The sequence below is a fragment of the Coregonus lavaretus genome (assembly GCF_964263955.1).
Source record: "Coregonus lavaretus genome assembly, chromosome: 18".
Taxonomy (NCBI): domain Eukaryota; kingdom Metazoa; phylum Chordata; class Actinopteri; order Salmoniformes; family Salmonidae; genus Coregonus; species Coregonus lavaretus.
The window spans coordinates 28,525,663-28,548,682 of NC_140005.1; the positions used below are offsets into that span (position 1 = coordinate 28,525,663).

Below are 23,020 nucleotides of genomic sequence, written 5' to 3' on the forward strand. Positions count from 1 at the left end.
TGGCAGCATCATGCTGTGGGGGTGTTTTTCAGCGGTAGGGACTGGGAGACTAGTCAGGATCAAGGAAAAGATTAACAGAGCAAAGTACAGAGAGATCCTTGATGAAAACCTGCTCCAGAGCCCTCAGGATCTCAGACTGGGGGCGAAGGTTCACCTTCCAACAGGACAACAACCCTAAACACACATTCAAGACAACGCAGGAGTGGCTTCGGGACAAGTCTCTGAATGTCCTTGAGTGGCCCAGCCAGAGCCCGGACTTGAACCCGATCTAACATCTCTGGAGAGATCTGACAGGCAGGCAGCGTTTCTCAGCCAGTCGAAATCATGAATCAGCATTATTTTTATGGATATATACAAAGAAATGTATATTGAAAAAAGGTCAAACGAAACAAAGCTAGTTTGCAGTCTTTCCAGCTTCAGTTTGAAGTGATTGTGTTAGCTGTGTTGTTGGCTAGCTCCTCTGAACAAGTGTCCTGACGAGAGAGCACATTCTCTATGCCAGGCGAAATTGCGCCTCATTTGCTCATTGTTATTGATGTATCCAAATAAATGTCACTAGAAAACAGTTTAAACAAATGCAAATGCAGCTACTTTGTTGTTATTCTGGCTGCACTGTTTGACTTGACTGTAAGTTAGCCGTAGTTGGCTAGATAGCAAGCAAGGGATAAGAATGTTGCCAGCCAGTATGGCAATGGAATATTTTGAACGAACGACTGGGTTGTGTCTATAGATACAGAACAAAAAGACTGAACGACTGGGTCGTGTCTCTGGCAACCGAACCGGTAGAACGAACGACCAGCCAGCTTGGGTAGCAACCCTAGATTTGTGTCGAGACTATATCTTGTGGAAGGATGAAATAGTATGAATAAATTAATCAAAATAACGTTTTTTTATGAAAATATGTCAACCATTATTTTAATATGTTGGTAACCCGTTGTATAAAAGTGATAATGCCTTCGAAGCCGGTGTTTGGAGGATATATTGGCACGGTTTGCCAATATATAACAACACCCATGCCAATATATCCTCCAAACACCGGCTTCTCGGGCATTATCACTTAAATAGAATCACCTTTGGCATTGATTACAGCTGTGAGTCTTTCTGGGTAAGTCTCTAAGAGCTTTGCACACCTGGATTGTACAATATTCTTCTTAGCTCCATTCCGTTTATTTTTTATCCTGAATAACTCCCCAGTCCTTAACGATTACAAGCATACCCCAAAGTATTATGTTTGGTGCAAATCCAATACAACAATTTACTGAGTACCACTCTCCATATTTTCAAGCACAGTGGTGACTGCATCATGTTATAATCATGCTTGAATCGTTAAGGGAGCTTTAAAAAAGACACGGAATGGAGCTAAGCACAGGCAAAAACCTAGAGGAATACCTGGTTCAGTCTGCTTTCCACCAGACACTGGGAGATGAATTCACCTTTCAGCAGGACAATAACCTAAAACACAAGGCCAAATCTAGACTGGAGTTGCTTACCAAGAAGACAGTGAATGTTCCTGAGTGACCGAGTAACAGTTTTGACTTAGATCTACTTGGAAATGTATGGCAAAACTTTAAATGGCTGTCTAGCAATGATCAACAACCAACTTCACAGAGCTTGAAGAATTTTGAAAAGAATAATGGGTAAATGTGGCATAATTCAGGTGTGGAAAGCTCTTAGAGACTTACCCAGAAAGACTCACAGCTGTAATCGCTGCCAAAGGTGCTTCTACCAAGTATTGACTCGGGGGTGTGAATACTTACACTAAGTTTTAGAACACCTACTCATTCAAGGGTTTTTCTTTATTTGTACTATTTTCTACATTGTAGAATAATAGTGAAGACATCAAAACTATGAAATAACACATATGGAATCATGTAGTAACCAAAAAAAGTGTTTTATATTTGAGATTCTTCAAATAGCCACCCTTTGCCTTGATGACAGCTTTGTACACTCTTGGCATTCGCTCAACCAGCTTCATGAGGTAGTCACCTGGAATGCATTTCAATTAACAGGTGTGCCTTGTTAAAAGTGAATTTGTGGAATTTGTGGAATTTCTTTCCTTCTTAATGCGTTTGAGCCAATCAGTTGTGTTGTGACAAGGTAGGGGGAGGTATACAGAAGATAGCCCTATTTGGTAAAAGACCAAGTCCATAGTATGGCAAGAACAGCTCAAATAAGCAAAGAGAAACGACAGTCCATCATTACTTTAAGACATGAAGATCAGTCAATACGGAACATTTCAAGAACTTTGAAAGTTTCTTCAAGTGCAGTCGCAAAAACCATCAAGCGCTATAATGAAACTGGCTCTCATGAGGACCGCCACAGGAATGGAAGACCCAGAGTTACCTCTGCTATAGAGGATAAGTTCATTAGAGTTACCAGCCTCAGAAATTGCAGCCCAAATAAATGCATCACAGAGTTCACGTAACAGACACATCTCAACATCAACTGTTCAGAGGAGACTGTGTGAATCAGGCCGTCATGGTTGAATTGCTGCAAATAAACCACTACTAAAGGAAACCAATAAGAAGAAGAGACTTGCTTGGGCCAAGAAACACGAGCAATGGACATTAGACCGGTGGAAATGTGTCCTTTGGTCTGGAGTCCAAATTGGAGATTTTTTGTTCCAACCGCCGAGTCTTTGTGAGACGCTGTGTGGGTGAAGGGATGATCTCTGCATGTATAGTTCCCACCGTAAAGCATGGAGGAGGAGGTGTTATGGTGTGGGGGTGCTTTGCTGGTGAAACTGTCTGTGATTTATTTAGAATTCAAGGCACACTTAACCAGCATGGCTACCACAGCATTCTGCAGCGATACGCCATCCCATCTGGTTTGGGCTTAGTGGGACTATCATTTGTTTTTCAACAGGACAATGACCCAACACACCTCCAGGCTGTGTAAGGGCTATTTTACCAAGAAGGAGGGTGATGGAGTGCTGCATCAGATGACCTGGCCTCCACAATCCCCGAGCTCAACCAAACTGAGATGGTCGCACCGCTGAGTGAAGGAAAAGCAGCCATCAAGTGCTCAGCATATGTGGGAACTCCTTGAAGACTGTTGGAAAAGCATTCCAGGTGAAGCTGGTTGAGAGAATGCCAAGAGTGTGCAAAGCTGTCATCAAGGCAAACAGTGGCTATTTGAAGAATCTCAAATATAAAATATATTTTGATTTGTTTAATACTTTTTTGGTTACTACATGATTCCATATGTGTTATTTCATAGTTTTGATGTCTTCACTATTATTCTACAATGTAGAAAATAGTAAAAATAAAGAAAAACCCTTGTTCAGCCTAGGCTACAACTGAATCCATTATTAGGCCTGAGTAAAAGCAGGCATCTGATGTAGAAATGTACACCTTGAATCTTTCGATTGCCATGAATATTCGATAATGTATTGCAACATCTGTGACATTCAACCAAAATATATGGACGGGTGGGGTTCTTTATGCCTGAGGTTATGAATATGTTTTATTATAGCAAAGCTTGTGGCAATTGTATGGCAGCATAATATGAGTGGTACCTCTTCTCTGGTGTCATCGCTGTCGCAGCCGAAGCTGTAGGGGACATTGTGGTACCGATAGCAGTAAGGCGTGGGTTTGCGAATTCAGCTTACTTAGATTGCTTGCTCTGACGTTGAGATAGTCGCTTGTGTCAATCCAGTTTCCTTTGGTAATTTTGCACATAAAAAGCTCGATTTATTTGCTTATAATCTATAGGGTATGTATTTTAAATAAAGGCATGCAGCAGCCGAGAGAGCTGCTGGCAGGCATTTCATCGAATAAAACATGCAGGTAACAGACTAATGAGTCATATCTTTCGTCCATAGAGGCTTGACTCTGAGCTCTGATAAAAATTTTGCGATCAAGAAAGCATTTTCACCAGCGGCGTCTTACAAGAGATCAGGGTTTTTAGAATCGTCTTTAAATTCTCCCTCACACAGATTGAGGAATGTGACCTTGTCGGTATGCTGAAGTTATCCTCTCCACTAAGCATCTTGTAGTCAACCTGAGCAAAGTGGGTCGGCTCATACACACCTGTTATAAATACTTTATAATATGAATAACAGCCCAACAATAATAGCCCAATAATAATAATAATAATAATAGCATTACTAATAGCCTAGAAACAATACAACTGATTCTGCCTACTAGCCTAATACTTGCCTAGGCTACTAATACTAATAGTATGTACTATAATTGTATGTATAAATAAACACTCAAGAAACAACAAAGAATGGTACGAAAACAAAAAGCATACGGGCAAGACATAATGGAATTATTATGTGATATGTCTAGAGTTCGTTCAGGTTAAAAGATTGTTCTGAAATGCAAACCCTCAATGAAACTGCAGATGGCAATGTAGACCTACACACGGACAATATGAGGAAAAACGAAGGCAGTAAAAAGTGTTAATTTGTTGTGTAGGATAATAATAATAATAATAATATGCCATTTAGCAGACGCTTTTATCCAAAGCGACTTACAGTCATGCGTGCATAAATTTTTTTTTGTGTATGGGTGGTCCCGGGGATCGAACCCACTACCTTGGCGTTATAAGCGCCGTGCTCTACCAGATGAGCTACAGAGGACTATTATTATTAACAGGTCTACTGAAAATAGATCAGGATCTTTATGGATATTTTCCTCTCCAATATGTCTCAGCATATGAATATCAGAAAATAGGCAAACTATTTACATTAAGGTATAGGGCCTACTTGAAATTATGTATAAAAGAGTTTAAGTAGGTATACTGTACCGGTTAATTATTAGTTTAATCCTATATAGTTTATGCATCTATAAATAAACTAACACATTGATATGCGTCCTTGTCATTAGCTGCATGCACTGGCAATAATAACAGGCTAATAACCAATGGCCTACAGTGCAGTCATATAAGCTCACGATTTGGCAAGGAACAAAAAACAAGCACGCAATTTCAACCAATGTGTTTTACCGGTTTATTACAGATTCATAAATTATTTATAAACCCCATATACAATAATTATTAACAGTTTATAGATTCAGTGAATAAATCCTATTAAGTAGACTAGTTACCGAAATAAAGTAGGCTAGCCTATACTTTGGTTGGGAAAGATGGTTGAAAAAGTATCCTACAATTGTTGCTCCTCGCTAGGGGCGCTGGTTGAACACAGTGCAATAGAGAAGACAATGTAGCCACTCAGTGTCAGCCAAATCCATGATATTAACACAATCTAAAGAGCAAAGGGGAGTTTCCAAAGTCATCAAACCCGTCCAACTTTCTCATTTACAGCTATAGACCACTGAAAATGGATCCTATTAGGGCTGCTGCTCCTTTGCTATGGCTTTCCCTGTGCTTTGGGAATATTCTGGAGGCAGCGGTACTTGGATCATTGCAGTACCCCTCCGGTGCGGATGATAACGGGCTTGTTTCACATCTGGATGAGCGGAGTCGCAGAGAGCCGACAGCGGTGTCCAGGAAAGACCCTCCGATAAATGATACTATCGTCCCCCATGACTATATGGTATCTCTATACAGGACACTATCTGAGATAGAGAGCAGAGGGTTTAACAGCAGTGTTCCTCGCACCGCAAGACACGCCAACACGGTGACCAGTTTCGTGGATCAAGGAAAAGGTGGGTGAAAGTGATATATGTAGGCTTATTATCACTCAAGGTAGGCTTAATCATGGTGGTTGTCATTTATTTAGGGTTGGAAGGCAATTCAAGTAGCTGTCTCTACTGCACGTAATAAATTAATTGTGATTAATGGGTTACAGTCAATCAGTTATCCAAATATCCATAGCCTACTGCAAATTGCTGTACTATAGCTCAGCCTATGTGACAAGTCTGTGTTGGAAAATGATATGGTAAATACTAGACAAGTGATTTGGGAATATTTAGAAAAATGTCTGTCATAGGATATTTTTGAAACTTTTTGCCATATTAAAAAACGAGATTTCCGCTAATTAATTAAAATAGAAACATGAATTGCAATATCTTGAAAAACCCGATACCCTTACAGCGAATTGCTTGACAATTGCCTTCACCAGCATTCATTATTTTAAGATTAATGCATTAATTTGAAATGCACCCCTACACCACATTCTTACATCTGTCAAGTTTGCAACAATGCGTTATTGAAAAGTATGAAGGAGTCTAAAGTAGGCTACCTACAACTGAAACATTAGTCTATTTGGGGAGGTAGACTACATTTGTTTCACATTTATATGGGAGTTTTCTAAATACTCTAAATACTTCCAGCGAAATATGAAGTCAAATGTCTCGTATTTCCAACATCTGTGATGTATAAACCTCACTGGCACCTTGAGCTAAACACTTCGAAAAGGCCTGCTTTCCCCCAGTCCAGGTGTTGCTGATAAAAACATACTTGTAATTTAAAACGGGTGTTCACATAGAATATTTGTTTGAATAAGTATACTCTGTCAGTAGACCTATTCCATCAAATTAAATTGCAGGAATACAAGTAACTAAACTATGTCCAAAACCGTTTTTTTTTTATTGGGCATTGTGCAATTTGTTAATCAGGATTTTTAAGGAATACATTTTCATGTAAATATAATAACAATGACACTGTTTTAGGTTCATGTAAACCTATAAATTATAACAACAACAATAATAGTAACTATAACAACAAGAATAACAACAATTATTATATTAGAATTTTTGGTTTGTGGACCTGTGGCAAGGAATTATTTCTCTACTTCCTCTCAAAACATGTTATAACTGTGTTATTCTTTTGTGTTAAGAAATGTGTTATTATTTTCAAAGGACTTTAGTCATTTATATCATATTTTTGAGGATTCCAAACTTGTTTTAATGAACAAACACAATTAGAAGGTAAAAGTGGAGGTAATTAAAAATCATTTTAAACTAGATTCCAAAACAGGCATGAACATCTTATCGGTCTTAATCAACAATCACTTAAATGCATCAAAGATGAGAAGTATCATTTTATGTCCCTTCATGAAGAGTCATTTCTTGCATTTTGGTTTCAGAGTCAGTGATTAGTATTCCAGATTTAAGAGGCAATATTATAATTTTTTATTGATGTAATTTAGTTCTGCCAACAAAATAATCTAGTCAATGTGCACCTGCGTGTGAGTTTAAATGTGTGCACTGACTTTCCTATTCACTTGCCCCCATAAAGCTCACAGAGCAAGTTCACCTCAGGTACATATAGACACAAAATGGATGAAAAGAATGCAGCTTCATCTTTTATTCACTGAGACTACAACATGGTCTGGGTTATGTCATTGTTTTGTCTAGCAAGCAGATTTTTGCTAGGATAGTGCTGCTCCCTTCACCTTTCATTGTCTGGGTATTCCACTTAAGCCTGCCTAGCTGGTCTTTCTCAGAGGGGGACAAGGGGTAGAGATCCTCTGCACTAAACAAAGGCTTGTATGTCCTTTTTCAGCAGGAGCCTCACTGTGCGCAATTACGACTTATTTTGAGGTCTCTTCCATAATGCATCGATGACACGACACCACAATCTGGCCTTGGATTCTTATGCTACCCATCTGTATTGGAGAAGAAAGTCCCTTCATGTTTTAACCATGGAACTGCGGTTTCGTCCTCAGGTTGCACCGTATCCCAGGACCTCTTGCTTGGGCTGAATGTCAACATCAAAACTTTTGAAATTTAGGCGATAGTCTGTTCCCTCTTAGCAAGCTTTCCCCCCTGCCAATTGCCACATCTCCGTCATGGTTGCAACTGTGGTATGGCTGATGCTGTGAATAGCTGTTATGTGCCAAACTGAATTCGCTGGGGAGAGGAGGACGTGCACGTGACTAACATATCAGATGCATAGAAATTATTTAAATATTCTTCTGTTTGTCTTTCTTTTTCATGTATGTGATACCTCAGGTGAGTGCCAGGTTGCTGTTTGTGGACTACATCTGTATGTGCACCCAGCACTACATGAAATCCAAACATTACACTAAACTTACATTACATCCCCATCACTTTGGTGTGTTCAAATCTCTAAAGCCACCACTTCTCTGAAATTTACAACCTCTCTATGAGAAATATGGACCGAAGGAGGATGAAAGGAAAGGAGCTGAGGCCACTTCAGTTTCTCCAGTGTCTCGCCAAGCCCTCCTCTCACTCAGTGTAATTAGCACATACTGCCAAGGGCTTGAGCCTGCCTACAGGTCAGCCAAGTGCTTTCCTCCTGGCCTGCTCCTGCAGCTTTCGTCAGCTCTGTTGCTTACATGTGGACTCAGGCGATTCAGGCCCAAACAGCGCTTCATGGCCACAGGCTTTCTGTCTACTGTAGAGAGCCACTGCACTTGACCAAAGGGGAGTTCCTGCCAAACATTGAAGACTTGTTTACATATGGCCGCAGACACTCAGAGATTTAAGTCAGCTGACGTCCAGTGCTTGGTTTGCGTTCCCCACCCTCTTTTGGAATAAGTGTGTTGTGATAACTGTGTATGTGTGTGTTAGTGTGAGATTCAAGTGACTAGCCTGTGTTTGATTCCACTACAGATCACTCCTCCTGGGGAAGTGGCCAGCGCTATCTCTTCGACCTCTCCAGCCTGTCCAGAACAGATGAGCTTGTGGAGGCAGAACTGAGGATCCTGAGAAAGCCACCGCTGGATCTCCTTCCTGTGCTGACGTGGGGCAGGAATCTTTATCGCCTCCTCCTCTACACATGTTCGTCTGAGGGGAACTCTGGGAGACGGCTGCTGGATTCCAGGACAGTCGACGTTCTGGATGGCGAGCCTCCCAAATGGGATGTATTTGATGTGTGGGCAAGTGTGAAGGCTCGGCGAAGGAGCCACAAGACAGCAGCAGGCAACGACCTCCTCATGGCCTGCTTTGACCTGCTGGTCGTTTCGGAGTTGACCAAAGAGGCAGCCAACCCTCTTACAGTAGGGCTGGGACGCCAGTCTCGGCAGCCCCAGGAGAGGGCCTTGCTGTTGGCTTTTTCTCGCACCCGCAGGAAAGAGAACCTGTTCAAGGAGATTAGGGAGCAGATGAAGGCAGTGCAAAGAGATATGGGTTTTCTGGATCCTTTGGACCTCTCTGGTGACGTGGTTGGTCACCTATCCAGGCGACGCAGACGCCGGACTGCCCTGACCAGCAGATCTGTAGGTGGAGCTGGTGGGGGAGGAGGAGGAGGCGGTGGTGCTGGAGGAGGTGGAGGAGGAAGGGGTGGTGGAGGCAGCGGGCGCAGGAAGACTCGATGCAGCCGCAGGCAGCTCCATGTCAACTTCAAGGAGTTGGGCTGGGATGACTGGATCATCGCACCGCTGGATTATGAGGCGCACCATTGTGAGGGCGTGTGTGACTTCCCGCTGCGCTCACACCTGGAGCCTACAAATCACGCCATCATTCAGACACTTATGAACTCTATGGACCCTGACTCCAGCCCGCCCAGCTGCTGTGTCCCCTCCAAACTCAGCCCCATCAGCATCCTCTACATTGACTCTGGCAACAATGTGGTCTACAAGCAGTATGAGGACATGGTGGTGGAGAGCTGCGGCTGCAGGTAGCATAGCGACAGAGGGGTGTTTTGCTATTCTTGCGTTGGGCTAGTCTTGTCATTCTGGACTCTGCAAAATGTTGCATTGGAATTTTGGGCTTAGGCTAGTAAACAGAGGAGTCTGATTGTCTTGTCGGAAAATCCATTGGTGGTTTGATGCGCTTGTTAACGAACACCTCCCCTATCTCTTCCCCCTAAACCAACTTTATTTTGTGATTCACTGAAAAAAGTACCAACAAGTATGTTCATTACTGATCTGCCTTCACTTGAGTGGAACATAATCTCATTTGCTGCTTAATTTATTAGAATTTGTCATTGAGCTGCAATTTAATTTCATGAGCTCTTTAGCATTTCTTTACTCATAACATGCTCTGGCTCTCTCTCTTTGTCCCCATGGCTCTGCATGTTGTTCAATGCTGCCAACTTTAGTAAATGTCCCATTCTTAAACAACTGCTATGCTTCTGACTTTGGTTCTATAACATTACTTTAGTAATCAGTTAATGATAAGGTGCATAAAACATCAGCCCTAGCTTTTTAATTTGCTGAGCAGCAGACAGAATTAATTGAAATGAACAAAACAACCCCAGACTTCTAGCTTTACGACAACAGCATTAGAGTACATTTGTGTGCCTATAAGAGAGGAGTAAATTATTTGATATTCTTAAATATCAGAAGTCATAGTTAGACATTTTTTGTCCACTGAACTGCTCCCGCTGTGCTTGCTCTTAACAAAAACAACATTCCAAATGTATGGGAGGACACAATCAAAAAGGACTTTTGAATATTGCAGTTTGCATCACACAAGACCCTACCGTCACCTCTTGGACATGGTTAAAAGAGAGGTTTTAGATAATGCTGTTGCCATTATTGTGAGAAATCTGGACATTGTTATGCATCTGTTTAGCAAGACAGAAAAAGTATCCCATTTATGGTGCTGTCTGCTGTAGAAACCTCTGTCTATCAGCCCATGGTGGAGGAACAGTGATCTTTAGTTAGGGATATGCTATAGGACCCATTTACACAGTTAACTTAGAAAAATAGCTGTGTGTCACAATGCATTTGCTTATATACACTCTATATCATTACTATGCAAAGATCAGAGGTATATGAAATGGAACATTTAAGGTATGAATGAAAGAGGTATGAATGAAGGGCGACAAGGAGAATTTGAAGCAGATTTTTATAGCATGACTCCAATTTATTATTGCTTGCAACTGAGAAAAGTTCGTTTTTTTGCAGGGTATGCTTTCTACTACAGCTGGTAATGTACATGACTTAAACATGCAGATCCCGTGCTAACTATGATTGATATGGCAATTAATTTCCCTGTAAACAGCACAGAACCAATAGGCTATATAATGTCCATAGGAATTCCTTGTCAGGGAAATGGAACATTGGAATTCACAATTTAACACTCCAGGTATTGAAGTATAAGAGCACATGATTTTGCTAAATAATATTGATCAAACAGCAACATGTGTTGGTCTTTGGATGTAATTTCCATTTATTCACTTTTATTTTAGAGTTCAGTCCAGAGTTGCATGTTAGCCTGGTGGTCCAAATACACTATATATACAAAAGTATGTGGACAACCCTTCAAAATAGTGGATTCGGCTATTTCAGCCACACCCGTTGCTGACAGGTGCATAAAATCGAGTACACAGCCATGCAATCTCCATAGACAAACACTGGCAGTAGAATGGCCTTACTGAAGAGCTCAGTGACTTTCAACGTGGCACAGTCATAGGATGCCAACTTTCCAACAAGTCAGTTCGTCAAATTTCTGCCCTGCTAGAGCTGCCCCGGGTCAACAAGTGCTGTTATTGTGAAGTGGAAACGTCTAGGAGCAACAACAGCTCAGCCGCGAAGTGGTAGGCCACACAAGCTCACAGAACGGGACCGCCGAGTGCTGAAGTGCGTAAAAATCATCTGTCCTCGGTTGCAACACTTACTACCGAGTTCCAAACTGCCTCTGGAAGCAACGTCAGCACAATAACTGTTTGTCTGGAGCTTCATGAAATGGGTTTCCATTTTCGAGCAGGCACACACAAGCCTAAGATCACCATGCGCAATGCCAAGCGTCGTCTGGAGTGGTGTAAAGCTCGCCGCCATTGGACTCTGGAGCAGTGGGAACACGTTCTCTGGAGTGATGAATCATGCTTCACCATCTGGCTGTCAGACGGACGAATCTGGGTTTGGCAGATGCCAGGAGAACGCTACCTGCCCCAATGCATAGTGCCAACTATAACGTTTGGTGGAGGAGGAATAATGGTCTGGGGCTGTTTTTCATGGTTCGGGCTAGGCCCCTTAGTTACAATGAAGGGAAATCTTAACGCTACAGCATACAATGACATTCTAGATGATTCTGTGCTTCCAACTCTGTGGAAAAGCGAGGTCCATACAGAAATGGTTTGTCAAGATCGGTGTGGAAAAACTTGACTGGCCTGCACAGAGCCCTGAGCTCAACCCCATCTAACACCTTTGGGATGAATTGGAACGCAGACTGCGAGCCAGGCCTAATCGCCCATCATCAGCACCCGACCTCACTAATGCTCCTATGGCTGAATGGAAGCAAGTCCCCGCAGCAATGTTCCAACATCTAGTGGAAAGCCTTCCCAGAAGAGTGGAGGCTGTTATAGCAGCAAAGGGTGTGACCAACTCCATATTAATGCCCATGATTTTAGAATGAGATGTTCGACGAGCAGGTGTCCACATACTTCTGGTCATGTAGTGTATGTTTGTGCTTTAGCCAACTCTTCCCTGACGTGTTTGTTCATTGTCATTCAAAACATATAGGTATCACAGCAATAAATAAGTTATTACCTGCTTTTCAAAGGTGGTAATTAAGTGTAAATTCCCCACAAATCCCAGTGGAATCACATTAATACAAGGTAAACAAATATGCACAGTCAAGACATAGGAAACAAAACCACTTGCAAAGTGTAAACTAGGCACAGATCATATGTTGTGTCCCCAGGAGAGAACTCCCTTGCAGATGTTTCATAGTATTGGTGAAAGACATCAGCCTTTGCTTCACACGCTCTCTGTAATATATTTCGTTACAACGCTGTTTGTGGTAACGTCATATCACTGAGTCTCAGTTTAAATGTAATTATATTTCCTGTAATTCCAAGTCAAATTCAAACAAAGATTCTTGAATTGAATTTGAGATTACCAAACCATTCTGTCTGCATTGACCATAGTGTGGTGTATCGAGATTTATATGCATTTGTTTTATTTCTTGAAATAGATATATTCCCATATTTTTGCACAAAAGGCAAATAGGTGATAATTTATGACTACAGACTAGTGCATTTCTATGTACGGGAGTATTTGTACTGATATACAATATGTGAGTCAAATGTAATGTACTAATATCATATTTGAGTGTTTGCTGCTTTTGTTTGGAATTCTGTTTGTTAAAATATTTCATTTAATTTCTAACCAAAATCCAAAGCAGCTTTCTTGCATTTTGTTCCACATTTTTTAATACAAACCAGAGATGTTATTTTCTATGGTTTTCTTTTTCCGATTATGTTCAACCGATTTGGTTCTTTATGAATTAAAACAAAATCCTGCAAAACGGACTATAGTGGCATTTTGAAGTAAGGACTATGCTCAAAAACAAACAAACCGCAAGAAATTCTCTGCTTGTGTTATATTTCAAACAGCAGAGGCAATTCAGTGGCACATCATTTCCAGGAGGGCGATAAACGGCTATAATGAAACTCCCCCAACATCATTGATATCACCTAACAGACATTGAAAAATAGCAAAGTTTGAATCAATTTCTCAGAATTTCTAATAATTTGTAATCAAATGTAAACATTAAACTGCCCAAATATTAAGAAAAAGGGGGTGTAATGATACAACTTCCTGTAAATTCCTGTTGCACACATTTTCGATGGAAGCCTGATTACTATCATAGTCACAGTTACCCTCCTTTTTGAAGATATTTTCAACTGCAGTGACATTCTGCTCAGTGGAAAATAGTTACCATAAGAGCTACTTGATTAGCGTGTATACCCTTTATCTAAATTACATCAATATGGCAAAGGATAATAAAACAAAAGTGTCAGGCAGAAAATAAACCCCAAAAGCTAATTTAGTCCAGAGAGTAGCTCCTCTGTTATGCTATGCCTTGATATTAGATACATTTGTATTTGTTCCACTTTGTTTGTGTGCGTGTCCTATTACAACTACTTTGTATAACTGTTTTCTTTCTGTTTCTTTGTGATCCATAATGCCAAGCACATTTTCATGAAAATGGCAAATCACAAGGAAGTGATTGGGCTGTTCCATACTTCACTGCATGTTTACTTCAGCAAGCTTGTCTTAGCATGTCCATTGTCTTGAAATAGTATTCCCCCCATGCACAGTTGTCACATTTTGTTGCACATTTTGTGACTCCACTAAACTTAAATCTGCTTGAAAATCTGTGGCAAGACAGAGTTTGCTGTAAATCAACGATCCCCATCCAACTTGACAAAGCTTGAGCAATTTTGCCAAGAACAATGGACACATGTTGGGATGTGCTTTGAGAGTGTGGAGTGTTGTGTAGATCATTGGGGTAAAATGCCTCAAAATCCTAGACTCTAAGGCAACAAAAGGTGAAAGCTACGCAATGGTTAGGATGGATGTTGTTTCGAGACTCATGGATGCTTCACGAGTACAAAGTGTTGTTGTGAACATATGACCAACTCCTGGGCCATCTTATCCAAGGATGGTCTCTGTTTCAAAGGCACTGTGGGCGGTATTCTGACTTGAGATCTGCATGCTTAATTCTAATTTAACCATATCATCAGTTGCGGTTTGATCTAGACAATGTTAAAGTTAGTAGCTGTTAACACTGACAAAATATATTTTGAGTTTTGTTTGTATAACAGCATTTGTTCGTTATTGAATTGGGATTCTGATATGAAATGCCCAGTACTTAACAACATCTATGCAATGTGTATTTCCCCATAATTCTGCTTTTACCTATTCAAAAATGATGTCTTAAGGTAGCCTTTCCCTTTTCAGTCTCCTCCTTTACACATTTATTGATTGGATTTAATGAATATGAGAGAGCATTTGATTTCTGGCAAGAAACACAAATTGTATGAAAGTCCCCCACATATTTTTTAAGACATGTATGCCTATGTATAAATATTATTGTACAAGTAAAAGCTTGGTCAAGTTTAGAGACAACGTGTCATATTTTGTTAAGAAGGGAAGTATTTGAGATTTAACCGTTAGACGGCCATTAGTTTAATTTGTGTTCATGTAAAATGCACTGTGTGTATGTATGTATGTATTCTATGGGTTATAAAGGTCTGTACATAATGTAATTGTAAATTAACTGTAAACAGCTCTTTTCTCTTTTGGAAATATTTTATAGTAGTATATATTTGAAAAATAATATGTAAGCACACTTTTTATCCTCATTTTATGTTCACCTGTTTTTTTGTACAGATGATTTTATTAAATATTGTATTGATAATAGTATGTATAATCTTCCTTTGAATCTTCCTGTAAGTGACATTGAGCGCCTTAGTAATACAGGTAAGAGCAAAAACTGCGACAACCAGGGTCTTCCCTGTATAGCAACAGCTAGATTTGAAACACAGACTCTTTGACCTTGGGACAAAAAGATCCCTCACAGTGCCTTCAGAAAGTATTCACACCCTTTGACTTTTAAAATATTTTGTTGTTTTACAAAGTGGGATTAAAATGGATTTGTCATTTTTTGTCAATGATCTACACAAAATACTGTGTACTGTCAAAGTGGAAGAAAAAGTATATCATTTGTAAAAAATAAATAATAATCTAAAATAAAACATTAATATATCTTGATTAAATAAGTATTCAACCCCCTGAGTCAATACATGTTAGAATCACCTTTGGCAGCGATTACAGCTGAGTCTTTCTGGGTAAGTCTCTAAGAGCTTTGCACACCTGGATTGTACAATATTCGCACATTATTATTAAAAAAATTCTTTATTTTTTATCCTAAAAAACTCCAGAGTCCTTGCTGATGACAAGCAGCCACCACCATGCTTAAAAATATGAAGAGAGGTACTCAGTGATGTTTTGTGTTGGATTTGCCCTAAACATAATGCTTTGTATTCAGGACATAAAGTTAATTTCTTCGCCACATTTTTTGTAGGTTTACTTTAGTGCCTTATTGCAAACAGGATGCATGTTTTGGAATATTTGTATTCTGTACAGGCTTCCTTCTTTTCACTCTGTCATTTAGGTTAGTATTGTGGAGTAACTACAATGTTGTTGATCCATCCTCAGCTTTCTCCTATCACTGCCATTAAACTCTGTAACTGTTATAAAATCACCATTGGCCCCATAATGAAATCCCTGAGCGGTTTCCTTCCTCTCCGGCAACTGAGTTAGGAAAGACACCTGTATCTTTGTAGTGAGTGTGTGTATTGATACACCATCCAAAGTGTAATTAATAACTTCACCATGCTCAAAGGGATATTCAATGCCTGCTTTTTTAATAGGTGCCCTTCTTTGCAAGGCATTGGAAACCTCCCAGATCTTTGTGGTTGAATCTATGTTTGAAATTCACTGCTCGACTGAGGGACCTTACAGATAATTGTATGAGGTAGTCAGTCATTCAACAATCATGTTAAACACTATTATTGCACACAGAGTGTCCATGCAACTTATTATGTGACTTGTTAAGCACATTTTTACTACTTAACTTATTTAGGCTTGCCATAACAAAGGGGGTTGAATACTTATTGACTCAAGACAATTCAGCTTTTCATTTTAATTAATTTTTTAACATTTGTAAAAACATAATTTTACGTTGACATTATGGGGGTTTGTGTGTAGGCCAATGACACAACATAATGTGGGAAAAGTGGAGGGGTGTGAATACTTTCTGAAGGCTCTGTAGTTGATGTTGTGGGATTTGGAAATTACATGATGTAATTTTGTTATAAAAATTTGAGGGAGGCTGAAAAGAAGCTACTGTATCTTAATGTCAAAACAAAACATAACAAAGGGAAACAATAAAGGGACTTTGTACAATTATGATTTGTTGCAGATGATGGTTTAACAGGAGAGAGATAATATTTCGGGGTATTTCTTTGACCCCTCAAGGGGACCTGCACCACTAAAGAGACATAAAACAGTAATGCTTGTTTGATTTAGCCACAGTTTAAACCACTGGGGCAGGATTACTCCATTTCCCGCCACAAAATACCCTTGTCTCATGGTTTAAATCAAGGATAAGCTAATTAAGGGGTTTTGTCATTCCTTTTGATGGGGCCAAAGAGGGAGATTAAAAGTAGGCTTGGTTTACACAGGGATTCTTTCCTCCAATGTCTCCACAATGCAGCTGGTGATGGGTTTCTCTATGGAGATGTTTCCCTCTATGTATTCCATAAGTAAAAACTAGCTTGGGGTTTGGGTAGGGTAAGATATGACATTTACCTAAAGCAGATCTTTGATAGAGCATGCACAGGCACCTCGGCTGTCAGTCCATGGTCAATGCCAAGTCCATTCATGGAAAAAACTAAATGATGACCACGAGGGATATAACAATGTGTAGACAATGCTCAGACCAAGATTCAATCCATTGGTGTCATTTCTGAGCTTGAGTTTATTTAAATCAAGCAAAAACGAAATAGGAACTCCTTGAAAAAACGTTTAGATTTTAGATGACTTTGCCCTAAGGAAAATTAAGAACCTTATCCTTTTACAGTCATAGAATTTGCAAGCCTTCAGTTGTCAGCAAGCCCAACACATCCTTCCTGACCCAAAAAGGGATGACAGCTTACTCTGACAAAAGCAAACTCTTACTTCCAAGATTAGTATTTCTTGTCAAATAATTGTTTTGGTTTTTGTATTAAAAACTCAAAAGAGATCGCCTTCACTTAAGCAGTCAAGATATTGTTAAATTCAAATAATTTGCCAGGTTCAGAAAAACAGACATTAAAGTACTGCAATTCTGGCAACGTTGATACACTGAGAAACTCATATTTTGACAAATCTTTCACACGAGCAGAAGTGCTGATCTAAAATCAGGTCCCCTCTGTCCATATAATCATATACATTTACGATTTAAAAGGCAATACCGATCCTAGATCAGAACTCCTACTCTGAGTCTTTATAGAGGCCCTGGAGTGTTTTTGGTCCCTGCCTCTGTTAAACACGACTGAGGGAAATGCCACTTCATCTTCAGAATGGGGATAATTGTCCTGAATCAGCTCTTGTGTGTTTTGGCTGCACATGTCTGTCTCTATTGCCATCTTGTTGTACTTTTATGGAAGAAATTGACTATTTAACCCCTCCTTTTAAAGAGGCGGAAAGGAGTCACAGGATTTTCTGAATTGTGGGCAATTTGATATAAAGGGACCATGCCATGGCTTTAAAAGGTTATGCTGAAATGTCAGAGCAAATATTAACTCACACACCACTACATTGTCTTTCTTTGTGGTGCTGGGAAATATAATTTAAAAACCTAATAGTTTGTCATCAATGATACATTACTTTGTCTCACAAAATAATATTTTTTTTGTTAAAGGAAATGTGAAAGAAGTAGTGGCACTGCAATCACAAAGCAAGTCAATGGATGTGAAAGAACATACATTCAAGGTAAATACTTTTCCTCCATTTATTTCAATTTGAAATATTTACATAGAACAAAAGTCATCACTTTTGAACAATTATATATATATATATATATATATATATATATATATATATATATATATATATATAAATATATATGTATATATATATATTTTTTTTTTTGATTTAATATTTTTCATGACAATTACAAAACGTTTAGTAAATACAGGGTACATAACGATTAGTAATTTCACCCCTTGCAAAGTAATATAATTTAAAGTAATGTAAAACCACATTTACACATGAGCACAACTCTCAAACATATTTTTTGTAGAGGATCAACCACCAATTGCTTTGTTTAATGAATTTCTGTTAGTCTCTGTATCTGAAATCCTTTCTATTGCATTGCAGTCATGACAAGGATGAACAAAACCCCATCTAGTCTGTAACTCTCTCTCCCTCTCCGCCCAGATCTCATCCATCACACTGGTATAAACAACATTATTCTCAGTGTGTATTCAACAGGAGCCTAAGCTTCAGATAACACTAAGCCTTCCATATTCATTTGCATTTCAAAATGGGCAGATATCAAATACATCCAGACAACTAATAAACTAAGATTCCCTGTCAAACACACATATCAAGGAAGGCTTTTTGAAGAGCTTTCCTGTAAAGGGTTACATCACCAGTGGCTGGTGGCCAACAGTGGAAGGAGTGCTCGGTCAGAGGTTGGAGGTCAAAGATGAACACTAAGTCTGCAGATTCCTCTTTAAGAAATAGACTTTCTTAGATTTCCAAAATATTGGAAATACAACATTAGATGGAGTTAACCTTTTGGAATGATGAGCATGCCTTTTCGTTATTTCACCACAGATTTACGGCTAAATTAAATCAAACATGCACTAAAAACACATTGTTCCGGCACTGCACCGTAGGGCAGGAAATGGAGACAAGCTATCTGTATCAGACTGTGTTGACAGAACACAGAAAAATATAAATCAAATAAAACCATCGAGTTGATCTGCCAACACATTTTGCCATGTGCAATCAAACATGTTCTACACGTGTCTGGGATAATTCAGAAACAGCATTCTTTCTTTCCGTGCATCAGGAAAGCATGTTTGAGTTAATATGCCTTTGAGTTTGTTTGACACTAATGTGCATTTTTGCAGAACATATAGGATGTTGTTTTTGATTGAATAGTGCCATATGTTACATTACAGTGTAATTAAGAACCTATGAACTAATCAAATGTATAAATAGTTTCCAGCTGATTTCTCTTGGTCCTCTTCTGCAAACACATACCATTACTTTACAAAGTGCAGTATCACAATGTCCTGCCAACCCAACAGAAATTTGGCAACAACAAATACATATTAATATGACTGGTGGTCCAATAAAGATATAACAGCGATACGCAAATCAATACAATTATAATTAATTATCGTATCAAAGTTTTGGTCATTATGCATCACTTAGCTATACAGTATATTGAAATAAAAACTAAGTTTAAAAGAGAAATGGGGAATAAAACTGACAGAAGAAAATTTGGGGTCCAATGTCAAAATAAAAGTCAATTTTGGGATTTTCATAAAAAACATGTAGTTGTTAAAGCCTACCTGATACAGTGCCTTGCAAAAGTATTCCTCCCCCCTTGGCGTTTTTCCTATTTTGTTGCATTACAACCTGTAATTTAAATTGATTTTTATTTGAATTTCATGTAATGGACATACACAAAATAGTCCAAATTGGTGAAGTGAAATATACAAAAAATTACTTGTTACAAAAAATTCGAAAAAATAAATAACGGAAAAGTGGTGCGTGCATATGTATTCACCCCCTTTGCTATGAAGCCCCTAAATAAGATCTGGTGCAATTAATTACCTTCACAAGTCACATAATTAGTTAAATAAAGTCCACCTGTGTGCAATCTAAGTGTCACATGATCTGAGTATATATACACCTGTTCTGAAAGGCCCCAGAGTCTGCAACACAACTAAGCAAGGGGCACCACCAAGCAAGCGGCACCATGAAGACCAAGGAGCTCTCCAAACAGGTAAATTACTAAGTTGTTGAGAAGTACAGACCAGGGTTGGGTAATAAAAAAAATATCTGAAACTTTGAACATCCCACGGAGCACCATTAAATCCATTATTAACAAATGGAAAGAATATGGCACCACAACAAACCTACCAAGAGAGGGCCGCCCACCAAAACTCACGGGCCAGGCAAGGAGGGCATTAATCAGAGAGGCAACAAAGAGACCATAGATAACCCTGAAGGAGCTGCAAAGCTCCACAGCAGAGATTGGAGTATCTGTCCATAGGACCACTTTAAGCCGTACACTCCACAGAGATGGGCTTTACGGAAGAGTGGGCAGAAAAAAGCCATTGCTTAAAGAATAAAATAAGGAAACACGTTTGGTGTTCGCCAAAACGCATGTGGGAGACTCCCCAAAAATATGGAAGAAGGTACTCTGGTCAGATGAGACTAAAATTGAGCTTTTTGGCCATCAAGGAAAACGCTATGTCTGGCGCAATCCCAACACCTCTCATCACCCCGAGAACACCATCCCCACAGTGAAGCATGGTGGGGATGTTTTTCATCGGCAGGGACTGGGAAACTGGTCAGAATTGAAGGAATGATGGATGGCGCTAAATACAGGGAAATTCTTGAGGGAAACCTTTCAGTCTTCCAGAGATTTGAGACTGGGACAGAGGTTCACCTTCCAGCAGGACAATGACCCTAAGCATACTGCTAAAGCAACACTTGAGTGGTTTAAGGGGAAACATTTAAATGTCTTGGAATGGCCTAGTCAAAGCCCAGACCTCAATCCAATTGAGAATATGTGGTATGACTTAAAGATTGCTGTACACCAGCGGAACCCATCCAACTTGAAGGAGCTGGAGCAGTTTTGCCTTGAAGAATGGGCAAAAATCCCAGTGGCTAGATGTTCCAAGCTCATAGAGACATACCCCAAGAGACTTGCAGCTGTAATTGCTGCAAAAGGTGGCTCTACAAAGTATTGACTTTGGGGGGGGGGGGGGTGAATAGTTATGCACACTCAAGTTTTCAGTTTTTTTGTCTTATTTCTTGTTTGTTTCACAATAAATAATATTTTGCATCTTCAAAGTGGTAGGCATGTTGTGTAAATCAAATGATACAAACCCCCCAAAAATCCATTGTAATTCCAGGTTGTAAGGCAACAAAATAGGAAAAATGCCAAGGGGGTGAATACTTTCGCAAGCCACTGTATCTCTGTAACTATAAGGCAGTGATGGTACTGTAGTGGCTATAATCACACGTTATAGCCTAGGGAACTAGTTTAGTGCTTAAAGAGCTTTGACAATGATTTTGGACAAATATCTTAATTCTTTCACTACCAGATGTCATCACTCCTTAAAAGTTTTAAATTAATTTAGGTAACATAAACCTACAATATCATTATCCAATTGATATTTCGATGACAATTTCTTTAAATCACGGTCGCACTGTCATGCTGCTTGGAGCGTATTTGAAACTAGCCCCATGTTTGCAAATCACCGCGGATCCATTCAAAGATCATACCAGCCACTTCCTTTCCTGCGTCCAAGACGAAGGCATGACGAATTCCTTGACTACACAGTCTGATGTCTCCTTCTGGAAAGTCCCTCTTGATCTCCTGATAATACTGCACAGGGCACCAGTGGTCACTGGCTCCATAGTAAAACACAAGCTGAACAGAGGAATGACAAATTATCCATAACTAATATAGCATTAACACTTTTCATTATGAATTTACAACTCCATTTGATCCGTGGATACACTTGGCACTACAGTGTCCCTATCCCTGGCACTGCAAGAGTTGAAGGTTTTCATTCACTTATTCTAATTCTCTTATGCACTATCACCTTTTTAACCGACAATAGATGAAGTCCAAAGACTGTCAACCAGTGCAGATCCCTCGCCTCCTCCCATCCTCTGTGAGGATGGGGATTCTGGTTAATATCACAGAGAGAAGGAGTACACTAGCGAGAATGGATACACTCATGCACACACACTGAGGGGGAGACACATTATTCTCATTATTCTTTATGAAAAAATTGATACGAATAAAGTGAGAGAGAGGGAGAGAGAGAGAGAGGGAGAGAGAGAGAGAGAGAGAGAGAGAGAGAGAGAGAGAGAGAGAGAGAGAGAGAGAGAGAGAGAGAGAGAGAGAGAGAGAGAGAGAGAGAGAATTCCAATTGAATTGGCCACACTACGCAGGATGTAGAATTTTAATTTGAGTGAAAGGAAGTAGAATTTAATTCAGTGCAATTCAAAGAAATTCCCCTCAGTCATAGAACATGAGAGTTTCATTGAATCTGACAGGTCACACTTCCAGATACCAAAGAATATATCACTTTTCTCTGGAAACAATGTTCATAATACTCCTTTAGCCTTAGTGCTTAGAATAGGCAGTTATATTTCAATCAACCACTTCATTTGTTTGGCTTCTTTTTGAACGGTCCGTGCTACTTCACTGAATTCAATTATATTTCCTTTAATGAAAACTTCAATTCAAATTCAGTTCAAATTCAAGAATTTAATTGGAATTTGTGAGGCATCCTCAATTTAATTCTGATTTGAGCCCAACCCTGATAGAGAGAGTGGAAGGGGGATCCTTACAGTGACACCTGCTATTATAATCTGACCACACCCTCTGCACATCATCTATGTAGCAAGAGCTTATCTCCCTTTGATCAGCTTGAATGTGACACTCACCTCTCCACTCTCTTTGAAAAGGAAGAAAAGGAGTATCTGCCATTTAAGGTCTGGCTTTTGTCTTTACTGTGTATGTGTGTGTGTGTGTGTGTGTGTGTGTGTGTTTGAGAGAGAGAGAGAGAGAGAGAGAGAGAGAGAGAGAGAGAGAGAGAGAGAGAGAGAGAGAGAGAGAGAGAGAGAGAGAGAGAGAGAGAGAGCATATGTGTGAGAATG

The 23,020-nt window shown here is 39.6% G+C and overlaps 1 protein-coding gene and 1 pseudogene across 2 annotated transcripts in view; one reads left to right on the forward strand and one right to left on the reverse strand.

Moving 5' to 3' along the window:
• The first annotated feature begins 5,193 nt into the window (after nucleotides 1-5,193).
• On the forward strand, nucleotides 5,194-9,496 carry LOC311145518 (growth/differentiation factor 6-A-like; annotated as a pseudogene). Its single transcript has 2 exons — nucleotides 5,194-5,612; nucleotides 8,487-9,496. The product of its transcript is annotated as a growth/differentiation factor 6-A-like (transcript).
• An 11,995-nt stretch (nucleotides 9,497-21,491) lies between these two features.
• ldah (lipid droplet associated hydrolase) overlaps nucleotides 21,492-23,020 on the reverse strand; it is a 63,171-nt gene continuing 61,642 nt past the window's right edge. The window contains exon 7 of the mRNA XM_084182239.1: nucleotides 21,492-21,779. Within this exon, the coding sequence (XP_084038365.1) occupies nucleotides 21,585-21,779 (195 nt within the window). The 3' untranslated portion in view covers nucleotides 21,492-21,584. The remainder of the gene's footprint in view (nucleotides 21,780-23,020) is intronic.